Genomic DNA, 17,596 nt, shown 5'->3' with positions numbered 1-17,596 from the left:
GTGCAAGCTTCTTCATCTCTCAGTACTTACCGCAACCTACATCCTTCTGAATCTGCTTAGTGAATTCATCTCTTGGTCTCCCTCTACAATTTTTACCCTCCACACACAAGCCCTCCAATACTAAATTTGTGATCCCTTGATGCCTCAGAACATGTCCTACCAACCGATCCCTTCTTCTAGTCAAGTTGTGCCACAAATTTCTCATGTCTCCAATTCTATTCAATACCTCCTCATTAGTTATGTGATCTACCCATCTAATCGTCAGCATTCTTCTGTAGCACCACATTTCGAAAGCTTCTATTCTCTTCTTGTCTAAGCTATTTATCGTCCATGTTTCACTTCCATACATGGCTACACTCCATACAAATACTTTTAGAAACGCTTCCTGACACTTAAATCTATACTCAATGTTAACAAATTTCTCTTCTTCAGAAACGCTTTCCTTGCCATTGCCAGTCTACATTTTATATCCTCTCTACTTCGACCATCATCAGTTATTTTGCACCCCAAATAGCAAAACTCCTTTACTACTTTAAGTGTCTCATTTCCTAATCTAATTCCCTCAGCATCACCCGACGTAATTCGACTACGTTCCATTATCCTCGTTTTGCTTTTGTTGATGTTCATCTTATATCCTCCTTTCAAGACACTGTCCATTCTGTTCAACTGCTCTTCCAAGTCCTTTGCTGTCTCTGACAGAACTACAATGTCATCAGTGAACCTCAAAGTTTTTATTTCTTCTCCATGGATTTTAATACCTACTCTGAATTTTTCTCTTGTTTCCTTTACTGCTTGCTCAATATACAGATTAAATAGCATTGGGGAGAGGCTACAGCCCTGTCTCACTCCCTTCCCAACCACTGCTTCCCTTTCATGCCTCTCGATTCTTATAACTGCCATCTGGTTTCTGTACAAATTGTAAATAGCCTTTCGCTCCCTGTATTTTACCCCTGCCACCTTTAGAATTTGAAAGAGAGTATTCCAGTCAACATTGTCAAAAGCTTTCTCTAAGTCTACAAATGCTAGAAACGTAGGTTTGCCTTTCCTTAATCTATTTTCTACGATAAGTCATAGGGTCAGTATTGCCTCACGTGTTCCAACATTTCTAAATCCAAACTGATCTTCCCCGAGGTCGGCTTCTACCAGTTTTTCCATTCGTCTGTAAAGTATTCGTGTTAGTATTTTGCAGCTATGACTTATTCAACTGATAGTTCGGTAATTTTCACATCTGTCAACACCTGCTTTCTTTGGGATTGGAATTATCATATTCTTCTTGAAGTCTGAGGGTATTTCGCCTGTCTCATACATCTTCCTCACCAGATGGTAGAGTTTTGTCAGGACTGGCTCTCCCAAGGCCATCAGTAGTTCCAATGGAATGTTGTCTACTCCCGGGGCCTTGTTTCGACTCAAATCTTTCAGTGCTCTGTCAAACTCTTCACGCAGTATTGTATCTCCCATTTCATCTTCATCTAGATCCTCTTCCATTTCTGTAATATTGTCCTCAAGTACATAACCCTTGTATAGATCTCTAATACTCCTTCCATCTTTCTGCTTTCCCTTCTTTGCTCAGAACTGGGTTTACATCTGAACTCTTGATATTCATACAAGTGGCTCTCTTTTCTCCAAAATTTCCTGTAGGCAGTATCTATCTTACCCCTCATGAGATAAGCCTCTACAACCTTACATTTGTCCTCTAGCCATCCCTGCTTAGCCATTTTGCACTCCCTGTTGATCTCATTTTTGAGACGTTTGTATTCCTTTTTGCCAGATTAATTTACTGCGTTTTTAAATTTTCTCCGTTCATCAGTTAAATTCAATATTTCTTCTGTTACCCAAGGATTTCTACTAGCCCTCATCTTTTCACCTACTTGATTCTCTGCTGCATTCACTACTTCATCCCTCAGAGCTACTCATTCTTCTTTTACTGTATTTCTCTCTCCCATTCCTGTCAATTGTTCCCTTATGCTCCCCCTAAAACTCTGTACAACCTCTGGTTTAGTCAATTTATCCAGGTCCCATCTCCTTAAATTCCCACCTTTTTGCAGTTTCTTCAGTTTTAATCTACAGTTCATAACCAATAGATTGTGGTCAGAGTCCACATCTGCCCCTGGAAATGTCTTGCAATTTAAAACCTAGTTCCTAAATCTCTGTCTTACCATTATACAATCTATCTGATACCTTCTATTATCTCCAGGATTCTTCCATGTATACAACCTTCTTTTATGATTCTTGAACCAAGTGTTAGCTATGATTAAGTTATGCTCTGTGCAAAATTCTACCAGACGGCTTCCTCTTTCATTTCTCGCCCCCCAATCCATATTCACCTACTAAGTTTCCTTGTATCCCTTTTCCTACTCTCGAATTCCAATCACCCACGACTATTCAATTTTCGTCTCCCTTCACTACCTGAATAATTTCTTTTATCTCGTCACACATTTCATCAATTTCTTCATCATCTGCAGAGCTAATTGGCATATAAACTTGTACTACTGTAGTAGGCATGGGTTTCGTGTATCTTGGCCACAATAATGCGTTCACTATGCTATTTGTAGTAGCTTACCCGCACTCCTATTTTTTTATTCATTATTAAACCTAATCCTGCATTACCCCTATTTGATTTTGTATTTATAACTCTGTATTCACCTGACCAAAAGTCTTGTTCCTCCTGCCACCGAACTTCACTAATTCCCACTATATCTAACTTGAACCTATCCATTTCCCTTTTCAATTTCATAACCTACCTGCCCGATTAAGGGATCTGACATTCCACACTCTGATCCGTAGAATGCCAGTTTTCTTTCTCCTGATAACGGCGTCCTCCTGAGTAGTCCCCACCCGGAGATCTGAATGGGGGACTATTTTACCCGAGAGGACGCCATCATCATTTAACCGTACAATAAAGCTGCATGCCCTAGGGAAAAATTATGGCTGTAGTTTCCCCTTGATTTCAGCCATTCGCAGTACCAGCACAGCAAGGCTCTTTTGGTTAGTGTGACAAGGCCAGATCAGTCAATCATACAGACTGTTGCCCCTGCAACTACTGAAAAGGCTGCTGCCCCTCTTTAGGAACCACACGTTTGTCTGGCCTCTCAACAGATACCCCTCCGTTGTGGTTGCACTTACAGTACGGCCACCTGTATCGCTGAGGCACACAAGCCTCCCCACCAACAGCAAGGTCCATGCACATACAAGAAAAAATTTCAAAGCAAGAGGTTGGGCAAATTTGGCAATGTGAGATGGCAATAACAGAATGCCTGGTCTGATACTTGGTAACAGATAAAGCATTATTGGCTCTTGCATTGTCATGCAATAAAAACCAGTCCTGGGAATGCCATAAATCAGGGCAGTGACATCAAATTGCTAATCAGAAACATTTCAAGACTTCAATGTAATGTTTGACCTGGAGGAACAGACTTGTGGTGAACTAATCCTTCACTATCACAGAATGCAATTAATATTGCTTTTTTTCTCTAAGGTTGTCATTTGACTTTTTTCGAGGCTGCTGATACAGGACTCCGCCATTCAGCACCTTTGACACTTCATGTGGGGGTCATACTGGTAGCACCAACTTTCATCCCCATGAATAATCTTTGACAGGAATGTGCTATCACTTCTGGCTCTATCCAGTAGTTCAGCAGAAATTCTTTGCCTTTCCTCTTTCCGTTTGTCTGTAAGGGAAGAGTTTTGCATTAAGTTTCCGTTTCCTAAATCTTCACATAAAATCTTATGACATGCGTCACAATTCGAATAAAGTTCTTCCGATATCGCTTGCACAGTTACATGACAGTCTTTTTACAATAACTACCTCATACACTCCACACTTGCATCAGTATGTGCTGTAGATGGGTGACCAACTCTGGTATTGTCTTGTACTGAATCCCTGTCTTCACAAAACCTTTTGTGGTACTTGAAAACATGAGTTCTTGGAAGTGACTCATCTGCGTATGCTTGCTTAATCATTGTCCACATTTCACTTGGGTTTTCCCAAGCTTAACTTTTGCTCTGTGCTAACAATCATCATCCATTGTGTCACCGTAATTAATATGCCAAGAACTCAATGTGTTGCTAAGCACAGCCCTGCCACCTAGCGAGTTTGCATGGAAACATGGCCAGTCATTTCAAGGGCGCATGCATACCAGGTAACATAAAAACATCATTTGTTCCCTTTTAGTACTGCAAGCTCATAAATAAAAAGAACCTCTCCTGATAAAGGGTATGAGGTACCTGAAACTATTTAAGTTCAGGGTGTATACGGGGAGGGGGAAGCCAGATTTCCCAGTTAAAAGTACACTTTCTCCTGGGTGAAAATACACATTTTCCCAGTTTAAGCGCCAGTAAACTTTCCCTCAGAACTATTTTTTATCAATCTTTGAATGGTTTAGGTTTTAGAGACTGGTGTAGAACTTCCGGGCACTTTAGAAAACGAACACACACCGGGGTGGGGGGGTGAGGGGGGAAGACACCACACACGCATGTTTTGGGACAAGCATCTACGTGCAGCAACATGTACGCTGCCCGTTTTCGTATTACGAAAATATATATTTGAGTTCACCAATCACAGCACTTTAGTGAAATCGAGATAGTGATGCTTTTGTAAGCCAGTCATAGATCACATCATGTGATCTCAACAGCCGATCTTCAGAAGACAGGGCATGTGATGTAGTCAGACAATAGACACATCATTGTTATGAAGCGTTAACACACAAATAGGAAAAATTAATGGTTTAAATTAATGTACATAGTGTAGCTACAAGAAAAGCTAAGCTTTCACCTACAGTATTCGTTTTCTTTGCATGTGTTACACTTTAAGATACATTGCACAAATGTGCCAGTAAAATTTTAAATAATGACGTAAATGTCTGGCCTTCAAAGTTTCGCTCTGTGATTTAAGAAATTCATGGACATTCTCGTACGTAACATAATTCACCTTGCATAAAATTAAATTTACTTTGAAAGTAACGCTTTTCAAACCACCATTCGCAATATTTTCCTGCGACCTGTTAGAATTCGTTTCACCAATTATCAGACAACACCAGAAAACAGGTGTTACTGCCCATGCGCAACTACGATGATGTAGGAAGCCCGTATGTTCGTAAGTATATAGCGTCTACAGATCTTCCATAGCATTAAGAGATCTTATATTATGTCATAAACGAAACAGAACATCACATGATACTCTGGAAACAATGGAATTTTGTAAATAATACTAATAGTTGAAACTAGCCAGTGGTGTGGAATGAAACACATTTCAAATAAATTTACTGCCTCTGCGAAAAAGACTAATAAAAGGCAAATTTCTTTAGCAGATTGACAAAAATAACTTAATTGTTCTGCAAGGCAATTAATGCTTGACTGCCAAAAACGTGGAAATAAAATAAAATCAGAATACTGAAACTAACAACATATTTTAGCCTTCCGTAATTATGTGAATTATTTTAATTCACTTGATAGCTCCCGGCCACAGAATTATTTTGCTTTCCATTTAACATGAGAGCTGCAAATAAACCCTTGCAATTAATACTGGATGGCATTATTTGTACCTCAAAGAACGAGAACTCTCCATAAAATTTGCGCTCTTTATTGCCTATTAGTTAATAACTTGCTTTTTTGTGTAACATAAAATTAAATATGAGATACATGAAACCAACAGAGACAAGTGACAAGCAAGACAGTACAGATTTCTTCAATCTTTTTAAGTCCTAGCATTTTTTCTCTCTAATCTTGCTACAGCTTTACATGGTGTGCTTTCCTTTCTGCGAAAGGATCTATTACCTCATCAAACGTTTTGCTACATGAAAAAACGAAATGTTGTCTAATACCGAAAAAACTGTTAATACAATAAGTACCCATGGCTGGTGTGGTTTCTGGATCTGATTACATGTATTTTGTCACTGTCTGCTATGTAAAATGAAATAGGCCTGTCTAAATGCCGATTACGCCTACTACAAGCAAAAGGCTTTATGTTCAGAAATAATTGCACATTTCATTCATAAACTCCAGCTTCTCAAGCATGAGATAGAAAAGTAGTAGTTTTATATAAATTTGGAATAGTCATATCTTCCATTATTTGTGTGATGTCTCCGTTTCGTCTCCTTCCTTATTCTAACTTATGATTCATTCAGAAATAAACTTAGAATATGTTCAAAAACCAACAGGTATGTGTTTCAAAATCATACGAATAATCGATAGACCAACATGCGCTGGGATACTAGGCGCTCTATGAAACAAGGTTTTTTCCCCTCAACTGCTTGAACGAACCTAAGGTAAACAGTTGTGACGATGTGCTCATCGAAGGCAATTTGTTGTTATGAAGCAATGCACAGTCTTCCTAAAGCCTTTGACTTTTGCTGTTAGCAGACGCTTGTATCAGCACTGTGTTTTGTTGTTGTATATGGCACATTTCCTTTCCAACTTAAGTTTTATTTTCATTTTTTTCTCTCTCGTTCATGTTTTATTGCTGCAATGTTATTCTGCAGTAGAGGGATACAGTAATATCCTTTGTTAGAGTATTGTTTCTTACCAGTCAAAATTACAAAAATTTAACTGAAAACTAAAACAAAAAAAGTCCCCGAATTCTAAAAAATTCTCGGGTTTTTCCCGGTTTTCTCCGGGATGGAAAAATTCCTGGGTTTTTCCCGAATCTCCCGGGTCATATACACCCTGCTGCTATTACACAGCTATCGGGGTGACTCCTATGGCGTGGGGTTGCCAGTTCCTATTCTTCAACAGACAGTAACAATGTCATCATGGATTAACGCAATATAGTGAAACATTACTTGTCAATTTAAAAATAAAAACAACATGCAACAAAACATGGACAACAGGTTGCTACTGTATAGCTGCTGTCGTGGTACATTCTCTCAAAGATGTCAGTCATTTACAGGTAATATTAGTGCACACTGGATAATCAAACATGTTTTTCTGAATTCTTTAAAACATGCTATTTTCAACTCTGATTAGTCTGAAATCAATTACGGAAAACACATTTTCTAAAAGCAAATTGAATGTATTTACTTTTGCAAATTTTCTGAAAACCACATTTGAAGTGATTCCATAAAAATTTAGAAAGCAGTATGGGAATGATATTTTGTGTTGGAAAACCTTATGTAACTAAGTTGTGTCTAAAGTTTTATGTTTATCATACCTTTAATCAGCGAGATATAAGAAGCCAAAGTTAAAAGTTTATTCACAGAGCTATTTTTCCGACAAGTTTGCCTCAATTTATGCAGCACTGTTAGCCCATGCTGGAAACTTTCACTGTTTTTGCAGGGCTTAAAACATGTTTCAAATGAGACTGGTTTTGAAGCTCTAACCGAAAACTGTATTTATAATATACAATATTTTCACCTTCTCACAAAAACTCTCAGCTGTTTAATGTATTTGCAGATTATTGGAAAATAGTAGGTGTATGAAATTTTGTATTCCACATTCTGTAACTATTTAGCTATATCATATTAAGTTTCATAGTTAGTGTGCGTTTGCTCTACGAGGCTACATTTTTCCATGCCACAATTTTCGCGCCCAAATCTAATTCAAATTATTGAACACGGTTTGGTTATGTTAGATAATCAAATACACCATTTTAGGTGGTTAAAGCCTTGGTCTTTCCAAAATATTGCCTGAGATATAACAGCTCAAAGTTGTCAGAAATTCACACTTGCTCTGCGCAGTCACACGTAAGTTATAAGGGACTGTATCTTGGCCAGTATTGCTTTGATGAATGTTAAATTTTACCCATGTGCATCAGGAACACGTGCGAATATTCACATAAAATTTTGTCGAAATCTGTGAGTGTGAAGCAAGAAAATGTTCTGAAATTAGGCAATTTGACATGGAATGACCCAAGTGCATTACCATGCTAACTGCACGGTGCGAGTTATTACCCAGTAAAATTACCTAAACTTCTCCACTGATCAAATGAATGCATTGTTGGAATCATTCTGAGTAGCATTTGTACTGTGATCAGAGATTTCTACATAGCAAGACATGATCCTGACACAGAGTTCTACTTTGCTTCTTTAAAGGGCTTTCTGACAATATTCTCTATATCTGGAGTGCAAAATGTTCTCTGCTGCAAGTCCGATTATTGGTTCTACAACAATCCTTAAAGAGTTCACTGCTCTCTCAGTTAAACTTTTTTTTTCTTTTCTTTCTTTTTTTTGAAATTTCCAATTTACAGAGATGCTAACACCTAGGGACCCCCAAAAATCATGTTACAGTCATAGTCACTAAAATCTGCCTGTTGACTTATTTTGACAGAAAACATATCCACAAAGGTCAAACATTTTTCTTGCACTTTTATACTCAGACATGCTTAATGGCATTATGCATATCAAATTACAGATCTACAGTCTTTTGGCCACATAGTTAAACAAATGCTCCTCCAGCTCATTTATTTTTAATGTCTCAATAAAATACACAGCAAGAGGTTCACACTACTTTTTATTATTGTAATAACATGATGATGGATTTATGTACATGAGTATGCAAATAAAAAACTAACTCATAAATGAACATGCTAAACCGAGATTACATTTTCTTTCAGTAAACAGACAAATCATTATATTTAAGGATTATCTTCCTTATAACTGCATACAAAACCTGTACTTTTGTGTATATATATATTTTTAAAAAGATCATCATTAAAATTAGCTTACAATGGAAGGTCACACACTGCTTGTGAACATGAATTATACTTTAAAAATGTAATATAATGTGCAGGGAGGCTTGTATTCTGGCCACCCCAGCCACTCGTCTTCACTATCACTGGAAAGACTTTCAGTACTGACATATTTTTTCTTTATCTCCACCAAATCAGTAAGAAGAAACACTTCTTCAACGTCCATATCACTGTCACTTTCCACCTTCATGTTCCAGTTTATTAGTTCTTCCACATGGTCATTTTCTTTTACAGAAACTATCTCTCCTCCTGGAATTGTATTTAGTGGAGTGACCCTAGAGTTCCACCCCAGCCAATCTTCTTCTTCCGCCTCAGAGTCGGCAGTGCTCATATGTGCATGCTGTGAGTCACTGACATTTCTATTAATCCTGCCAGAGTGTCTCTTTCCCCTATTTTTTTGGACCACATTGCTTGTCAACACATTTGAATCACCTTTGGAAGAATTCATGTGTCCTTTTTTATCACAATTTTTATTAATGGAAGCTACTTTACTAGCTTCGTCTTTTTCTGAGACAACCAAACTTTCTGTATTCTCAAACTCTGCCTCAAATGGAATATAACTATCTTGTTTTACTTCAGAAGCAAAAGTAGAGGCAGCTTTCTCCAACTCTAGATGAAGCTCTGTTTTATCGACTTCATTTGGAACTCTGACTGCTGGTTTCACAGATGTATCACACCTGCTTTTTTTCATTTTTGTTTGTCTATATCTGGGTGCACTTGCAGAAATACTTCCTGCCTTATGAGTATCTGACGGTATCACTAAGTGACCACCACTCATTAACTCTCTTTCAGACAAACGAGATAGCCTAACTGAACACGGTCTGATTACCCCACACCAATTGTCTTCAACATTTCGGGTAAAACATGTGAGCACCTTTCCTTCTGTGCTTAAAATAGTTCCAACACTCCCGTTTTGCCGTCTGAAATTGTTAAATTTGAACTGGAAATTCTTCTTTGTTTTTATGTTCTTCTTGCTTTGTAACACCTTTGCTATATCCGATGCTGGATGAGGCATCATCTAAAAAACCAAAAAACAAACAAATGCCTTACATGAAATTTTAAACATGTAACAATATACAACTATTCTAGAGACCAAGCAATTATGGGTTCTGCAATGCAACTGGCATTGATTCATGCAACAGTAGACATCATTAAGCTGAAGTTGTGTATATTATTTACAAATGAGTGTATTCCCAACAATTTCTGATATTTCTTGTGCAATTTGAGTGTTTCTCCTGTAAAGAAAGTTTTCTTCTTTTGAATGAACATGAGTCTCGGTACAAATATTAAAGCTGCCAATTCAGAATCGAGGGAGGGAGAAAGAGAAATCGTCCACACTTCAGCAACCACTGGGTGGCATGACAGATGATGCTCTGCACTGTGCAAAATATTACAGTTGCTTCCCGTTCCATTCACATATAGATTGTAGAAGGAATGACAGCTAAAATGTTTTGCCTAGCTGACACTGTTCATTTTATCTTTATAATTGCTGAAACAGTAATCAAGTTTCTGTCATCTGTAGCAGGCCTGAAGAATGAAAGTCAGTAAGTAAGCAGACATCTCAACCTTCTCTATAACCACACCAGACATTTAGCTTCAAGTGGTGGTCTGTTCTATTAATGATAAAACGAGGTCTAATAAACCTGAAATTTGTAAGTTTTTATGCAATTTTCATAAATTCACTGCTTTGCTTTCACGAAAATCCCCCAGTTAATATATATTGTGTATGTTTTCTGTAGCTGCACTAATAACCTGAAACTAAACCACTCATAGCACATAAATTGAAAGTCCTTTAACACTGTCAACAGTACTAAAAAGGGCTCTTTGTGGAATGTTTTTACTTGTACACAATTCATCAGTGGAAATTTCAGTACACAGTGATGCAATAACCATTTGTAAATTATGTTTTCCTATGAATTTTTGAAAACCTAAGTATATGCAATTGAAATCTCTTCCTAAATATTCTTTTGACAATAGAAAATCTATACACACAAGCATCTGTTTATTAATGCTTTATCAGAGCAGATCAGCAGAGTGTGGTGCATGTCTAATCTTGTCTACACTGTTCAATTTGTCAACACACGCCAATGGATCTTTCAAGAGTAGACCATCTAATTTCAAGGCGAGAAGTGATTATTGCATCGGAAAATGTCACTGAATTGGTATAAGCCATAACAAAGTCACTTGAACATGTTTAAGAAAGAAGTGGTACAGTCACTTTTTTGTGTGTTTTGGTGGCTCAGTGCCACATAATGGATTAGAAAGTCTGGATTTCAGTTCCCAGTTTGTCTTAGTGCTTCTTTTATCTCCGGTAATATTTGTTAAAGTGAAAAATGCCGAGTTACATTGTGTTTCAGAGGCCACATTAAACTGTAGGACAACTGGTTGGGTACATCAGTTTCAAAGTTTGGTGGAAGGCAAGGGCATATACCATGCTTAGTACAGCACAGTGGTGTTTAAACAAACCCTTGAGTTGACGATTGCTTTACCTTCGGAATATACAGTGTCAAGACAGCTTTCATCATTACTGTGGATAACTTGAGAGTTGCAGTACCTGGACACTTGAGAATGACAGAGGAACCCAAATTAACGGCACAAAAATAAAAGCAGAAGTGCTGTATGCCATTTTCAAATATTCCTTTACAAAGGAAGACAGAAGGCTATTGCCCGAGTTTAATTTTTCTATCAATGCGAAGACGAGTAATAAGATATTAGACTCATCAGTGTTGAGAAAAAAATGAAACCGCTAAAACTGAACAGGTCCTCATGTTCTACATAGAATTTGTGACCAAGTTAGCTCCTCGTTTAACTGTAATAAACAAATGAAGCAAAAGTAATGGATGGCACTAGGAGGAAATAAAAGGGTAAAGATAATGCTGAATGGACTAACAGTAGAAAATGTGCAAACTTTAAATGCCTAAGAAGCAGAACAGAAAGCAGCTGTCAGCACAGCACACAAATTAAAACCAGGTGAGCAATGGAAAAAAAGAGATATTCTGTATGGAAAGGAGAATTTTCTGCAGCAATATCGACAAAGATTTAAGAAGATGTAAGAGAATGTTTTGGATGGAGTGTGCTCCTGTACAATGCTGAACTGCAGACATTGAGGAATAAAGATAGAGCAAGGCTGAACCTTCCTAAAGATGTAGCCATGGTGAAGTATGGATATAATACTCCGGATGGATAGTGTGAAAAAATGAGGGTGGTGGTAAAAAGAGTGGGAGAGCAAAGGCAATTACTGAATGTAATAAAAAGCAAACTGAAATGGACATATAATAAGAAAGGAGGTATGTATAAAGAAACAGTTTTAGAGGCGCATAAGCAAAGGAAAATGAGTTGAGGGAGGAAGAGATTTCAGACCCTGGATGATGTAATGGATGGCAGCACATATAGTCAAATTAATAAGGCAGCAACAGATCCCAGGGAATGGAGATACCAAGGACCTGCTAACAAAGTAGGAAACTGATGATGATGATGATGATGATGATGATGACTATAGATCGCTTAAACAAAAATGTTGTCAACAGTTTAAAGAACGTACAGGAAAAAGACCATCCTATACCCTTGACATCCACCTGTTGTACAATCTTAGCATATATTCTGAGATGAAACATAATGATATATTTCATACTAGACTGATTCCATATCATCATCATCATGCAAAATCCACCCACTTTTCTCACCCGACAGCCTGAAAGCCATGAACCAAGGCAGCTACATAGACGCAGTAATTCTTGACCTCTGAAAAGCATTTGGACCGAGTCCACATCTTCAATTATCAACAGAAGTACAATCGTACTGTGTATCAAATGAAATCTTTGAATGATTTACGTTTGTCTAGTACAAGGACACATCATGATATTTTCAATGGAGAGTCACTGACAGCTGTAGGAGTGATTTCAGTTGTGCCCCAGGGAAGTGTACTGGGAGCCTTGTTGTTAATGTTGTATACTAATGACCTACCAGATAATATTAACAGCAATTTCGAACATTTTCCAGATCATACAGTTAAGTACTATGTGAAAAAAGCTTCACAAACAATGCAAGATATGTACAAAATTTTGAAGCAGTGCAAAAAATATTGTCAACTTCCTTTACATTTGTGCATTCAACATAACATAAAAATGTAATATCCTTTAACTACGATAAGTCACATTTGGAAATAGTAAACTTATACAAATGTCTAGGTGTAACAATTTATCAGGATACGGAATGGAATGATCACATAGGCTCCTTTATAGATAAATGGAGGTGGTAGACTTCAGTTTGTTTGTAGGATACTGGAAAAGTGCAATCAATCTGCAAAGGAGAATACTAACGAAAATCTTTCACAATCAATCCTAAATATTGACCAAGTATGTGAGATCCATACCAAATAGAACTAACTTGAAGTACTGAATCTAAACGAATTAGAGCAGCATAAATTTTCATAAGTTTGTTTCATAGCCAGAAGAGTTTGAAGGATATGTTGAAAATCTGAAGTGGTGGTGGTTAGTGTTTAACGTCCTGTCGACAACGAGGTCATTAGAGATGGAGCGCAAGCTCAGGTTAAGGAAGGATTGAGAAGGAAATCGGCCGTGCCCTTTCAAAGGAACCATCCCGGCATTTGCCTGAAACGATTTTAGGGAAATCACGGAAAACCTAAATCGGGACGGCTGGAGACGGAATTGAACCGTCATCCTCCCGAATGCGAGTCCAGTGTGCTAACCACTGCGCCACCTCGCTCGGTGAAAATCTGAAGTGGCGGAACTTTAAGATAGATAGCAACTATCTTGTGGAAGCCTACTTACAAAACTTCAAGAATCACTATTATGTGAGAAATTGAAAAATACGCTACAGCCTCCCACAGGCCAGTCCCTTAGGGCCTGTGAAGACAAGATTAGACTAAATAAAAAGCATAGTCATTTTTTTCACACTGCTGTCTTTCATGGTGATAACGCACAAGAACAATGTACACACCTAGTGAACAGCGTCCTCTGGAAGAGAAGAATCAGCTGAATGGAATGATTCAAGTTATTTGCCTACATTAAGCTGAATGAACATGCTTGGGATCTACTGACTTGAGCTGCGTATCAGCCAACTGTGTCAGAGTCTCAACTGTGACTATTCATATGCAGGCATTGCACATATCTAAACATGACTTCTTGAGTGACAGAAATGTTGATTGATTTGCTGGAATGTCTGCTCTAAGTCTATATGGCAATAACTGTTTATTTAAAATGACAACCAAACCCAGTTTTGATGCTTCTCAGAAACAGACATCTTATTTTTTCCCATGGGATGAAGTCATAACTGTTCTAAGAACATTGTATATTCAGCTATGATGAAACACAATCATTCTTCCTATGGGGATGGGGGGAACACCAGTGATTCGCCTAATTTGTAAACTCGCACCTAAAATACACAGAGCAGCAGCTCAAATTTCATCGTGAATCTAAAATGTTTACAGTGAAAGTGCTATGAACAGAACAGGTGTGTTTGAGTTGTGTACTAGGGAGTTTAGTGGAGACAGAATAAATGTTCATGACGAACAGAGGAGGGAAGACCTGACGAACAGAGAGAAGACCTTCCATTTCGACTGATGACTTGGTGCAAAAAAAATTGAGCAAACTGTTTGTGAAGACTGCCAATTGACAGTGCATGAAGTTCACCCTATGTTTCCACAACTCTCTCATACGAGACACACACAGAAACACACTGGGATACCAGAAACGGCACAAGATGGGTCCCAAAACAGCTGATGGAGCAGGACATGAAAAATCAGATCAATAGTGCCCACAAGTTTCTTGAGCGACTTGACCTGGAAGGCGAGGATTTTCTGAGCTCTATTGTGACTGCAGATTAAACATGAGTGGATCATTACACACGAGACGTAAGACCAATTGTGAAGTGGTACCAAACCGATTCCCCATCTGCTACAAAATTCCCAAGCCACAATTTCATGCAAAAAGAAATCATGGCGTCAGTGTTTTGGGACTGATAATGCATCACTCTGGTCGAATTTCTGCATCCGGGCGAGACCATCAATGCACAATGATATCTTAAGACCCTAAAATAAAGAAGGATTCAAAACAAAAGCACAGGCATGCTGATGGAGGAGTGTGCTTGCTGGACTACAATGTCTGTCCCCATACAGCCTTAGCCACCAAAGTGCTCTTGGCCTCATTTGGCTCAGATGTTTTGAATCACCCCACATATCCTAACTTGGCCCCTCCAGATTATCATGTGGGGGAAGGAGCAGACGAGAGAGTTCAAGGAGTCATAATGCAGCTTGTGCCAAGAATCAACACATCCAATGAATAGGATGGTGATTATGTGGAAAAATAGTCAACTAGTGCATAAACAATAACCTGTAATTTTTTCCAAATACACTTTTACTAGCAACATAGAAAAACCTAGCACACTTATTCGGAACGTTACAGTTGACGCCCAGCTGCCTTGAAATATTTCCTGGTTCTCAAAATTGGATATCATGCCCATTGTATTTTGGCTTTCGAAACTAATATACCGTATACAATATGCCATTGCACTTTATACTCAAGGACATTATTCTCAGGACCACAATTTCCTCTTCATTGCCATAAATATGCTTTACAAGCACTGCGTTGAGTACAGGTCTTTCCTAAAAAGAGTCCCAGCCTGTTTGTTCTCACAATTTCACAGTGCCATTGAATTATGACACTGAAAGTGTGTTTACATTTCTAAGAGTTTCATATGGCTTGCTTTATGGGATAAGCATCAAAAAATCCTCAAGCGACTCAAAACTTGGACTCTCATTTGTTATTCCTACTCCTGATATTTATGGATGATTAGACACTTAAAGAGTGGGACGGGACTGACCAGCAATGTCGGGGAGAATCCAAACAGGCAAGGGAAGGAGAGAAATGTTACTGAATGTTACCCAGCAGCAGATTTTGATTTCACATGTGTGCTCTTTCTTACATAGTTTGCCTTTATATGGTTTTGATATAATAATAAAGTTATATAGTATGGACACTTTAACGTGGCAGTCAACTGGGAGAATTAACAAACGAGAACGTATACTGTTGTGAGGAGATGAGAGGTGTGTGGGAGAAAGCCCCACCTCTGTCTTGTAGGACTGGCAGCGTGGCCTGTGATTTAGGCAAGTAGAATGAACACATGGTCATAGAGATTTCAGGTTCTTTTTGGTGTCATGGGAGTCATATTTGAACCCCACATAATAGTCTATACTTGAATTGGTGTAACTAAATTCCTGGCAGTTGCAGTGGGCTGGGCACAGCTGCTTTGTGCACCATCTCAACAAATCACACACTGCAATGTTGTAAATGTTTCTATGGCATTGCCTCAGTGTTGCTGGGGCTCTATAGACAGCTAATGTTTTTGCTGCAGCCGTTTGTGCTCTGCAGCTGAAAACTGGCAACACCACTGGCAGCTGTCAGGAATCAGCTTATGCTGACTCTACAGTACAATAAGAAAAGAAAACAATGGGCAACTGCACAACACAACACAACACAAAGAGGAGTACTCAAAGAATTCAGTAACAGCTAATGCACACGTGCTTGCTGAGAATGGCAGTAGCATAAACAAAGTAGTAAGACCTGATCTCTTACCGATAATGTTATGCAACCATACTTCAACTGGAGAAGCGGCTTCAGTTTCAGTCCACACTACACATTTGATCAACTGAGAATGATACAAAGGGCGTTCAAAAAGTTTTGCACAGTCGTCTCTAATTTTTTATTTTTTTGCAGGAGGAGAATGAATTTTTTTTTGTGAACATACTTGGGTGAGCCATAATGGACTGTGAAATAGATGCCAGGTTGCAACAATGGTCAGTGATGGGGTTCCTCTTCAAGACTGGCTCCATAATTAACCGGAACCGTTACTGTTTGTGATTGGACAAGCTGTGATGTGCCGTCAAGACCCACAGACCACTGCTTCAGGGTCAGCTCATCAGACTACACCATGACAATGCCAAACCCCATACAGCCCTTATGACGCAGGAGAAAATCAGGAAAATGGGTTGGAACATTGTTCCTCATCCTCCCCACAATCCGGATTTGGCTCCATCTGATTTTTACGTCTTTGGTCGTCTGAAGGCCCACCTGCCCGGTAAAAATTTGATAGTAAGAAAGACCTCATTTCCTGTATCAAGCGATGAAATAAAAGTCAATCCCCAGAATTTTGTCATAGTGCATTTATATCATGGAAAGAACATTGGGCCAGATGTGTCACAGCTGATGGAGGCTACATTGAGCAGGCTTTATGTATAGCTGAATGATCCAAGTACGTTTATAAAAATTTTATTCTCCTCCCGCAAAAAATAAAAAAAATTAGACACGACTGTGCAAAACTTTTTGAACACCCTTTGTACTTTCCAAAAACTGAGAATGATTCTATGTAAAAAACACATGGGAATGTAGGACGAGGAATCGGGGTGCCTGCCTAGAGAGCCAACAAGTACCTTCCTTGTCAGCTGTTGAGGTAGGTGCCCCAGATGCTGGTCCTACACTCCCGTGCATTTGTTTAGTATAGGCATGGTTTTGCACAACTGACTGTCGTACATATATGGTTTCTTAATTATTAGGTGACACCTCAAGGTCAGGGTTTAGGCATAGAAACTGGCTGAGCAATAAATAAGAAATTACTGTCAACTGAAGCGATTTTTTACTATCTGATCAAAGTTTTTCTGCCCACAAAAAAGTACACACACATACTTTTTGTTGGTTCTACCCCTCTCCCCCTTTCGAGACAGAACTGCACTTGTCAACGTTAACTGCTTTGAGTGTGTCGAGGTAACTGTGTATCATTCCGCTCCTACAATTCTGTTATGGTGTATTTATTCTTTTCTGCATATTTATATATAGTGTGTCCACTCTGAGTTATTCACTTTGAGTAGTGCAATTATCTTTTTGAGAAAACTCTTTTCTCTTA

At 38.5% G+C, this 17,596-nt stretch overlaps 1 protein-coding gene across 1 annotated transcript in view; it reads right to left on the bottom strand.

Moving 5' to 3' along the window:
- Positions 1 to 8,382: 8,382 nt before the first annotated feature.
- Positions 8,383 to 17,596, bottom strand: part of LOC124789867 — a 33,346-nt gene continuing 24,132 nt past the window's right edge. The window contains exon 4 of the mRNA XM_047257379.1: positions 8,383 to 9,698. Within this exon, the coding sequence (XP_047113335.1) occupies positions 8,691 to 9,698 (1,008 nt within the window). The 3' untranslated portion in view covers positions 8,383 to 8,690. The remainder of the gene's footprint in view (positions 9,699 to 17,596) is intronic.

The sequence above is a fragment of the Schistocerca piceifrons genome, chromosome 3 (genome assembly GCF_021461385.2).
Source record: "Schistocerca piceifrons isolate TAMUIC-IGC-003096 chromosome 3, iqSchPice1.1, whole genome shotgun sequence".
NCBI lineage: Eukaryota > Metazoa > Arthropoda > Insecta > Orthoptera > Acrididae > Schistocerca > Schistocerca piceifrons.
The sequence above is the reverse complement of the archived record's forward strand: the minus strand, read 5'-3'. Positions and strand labels throughout refer to the sequence as shown.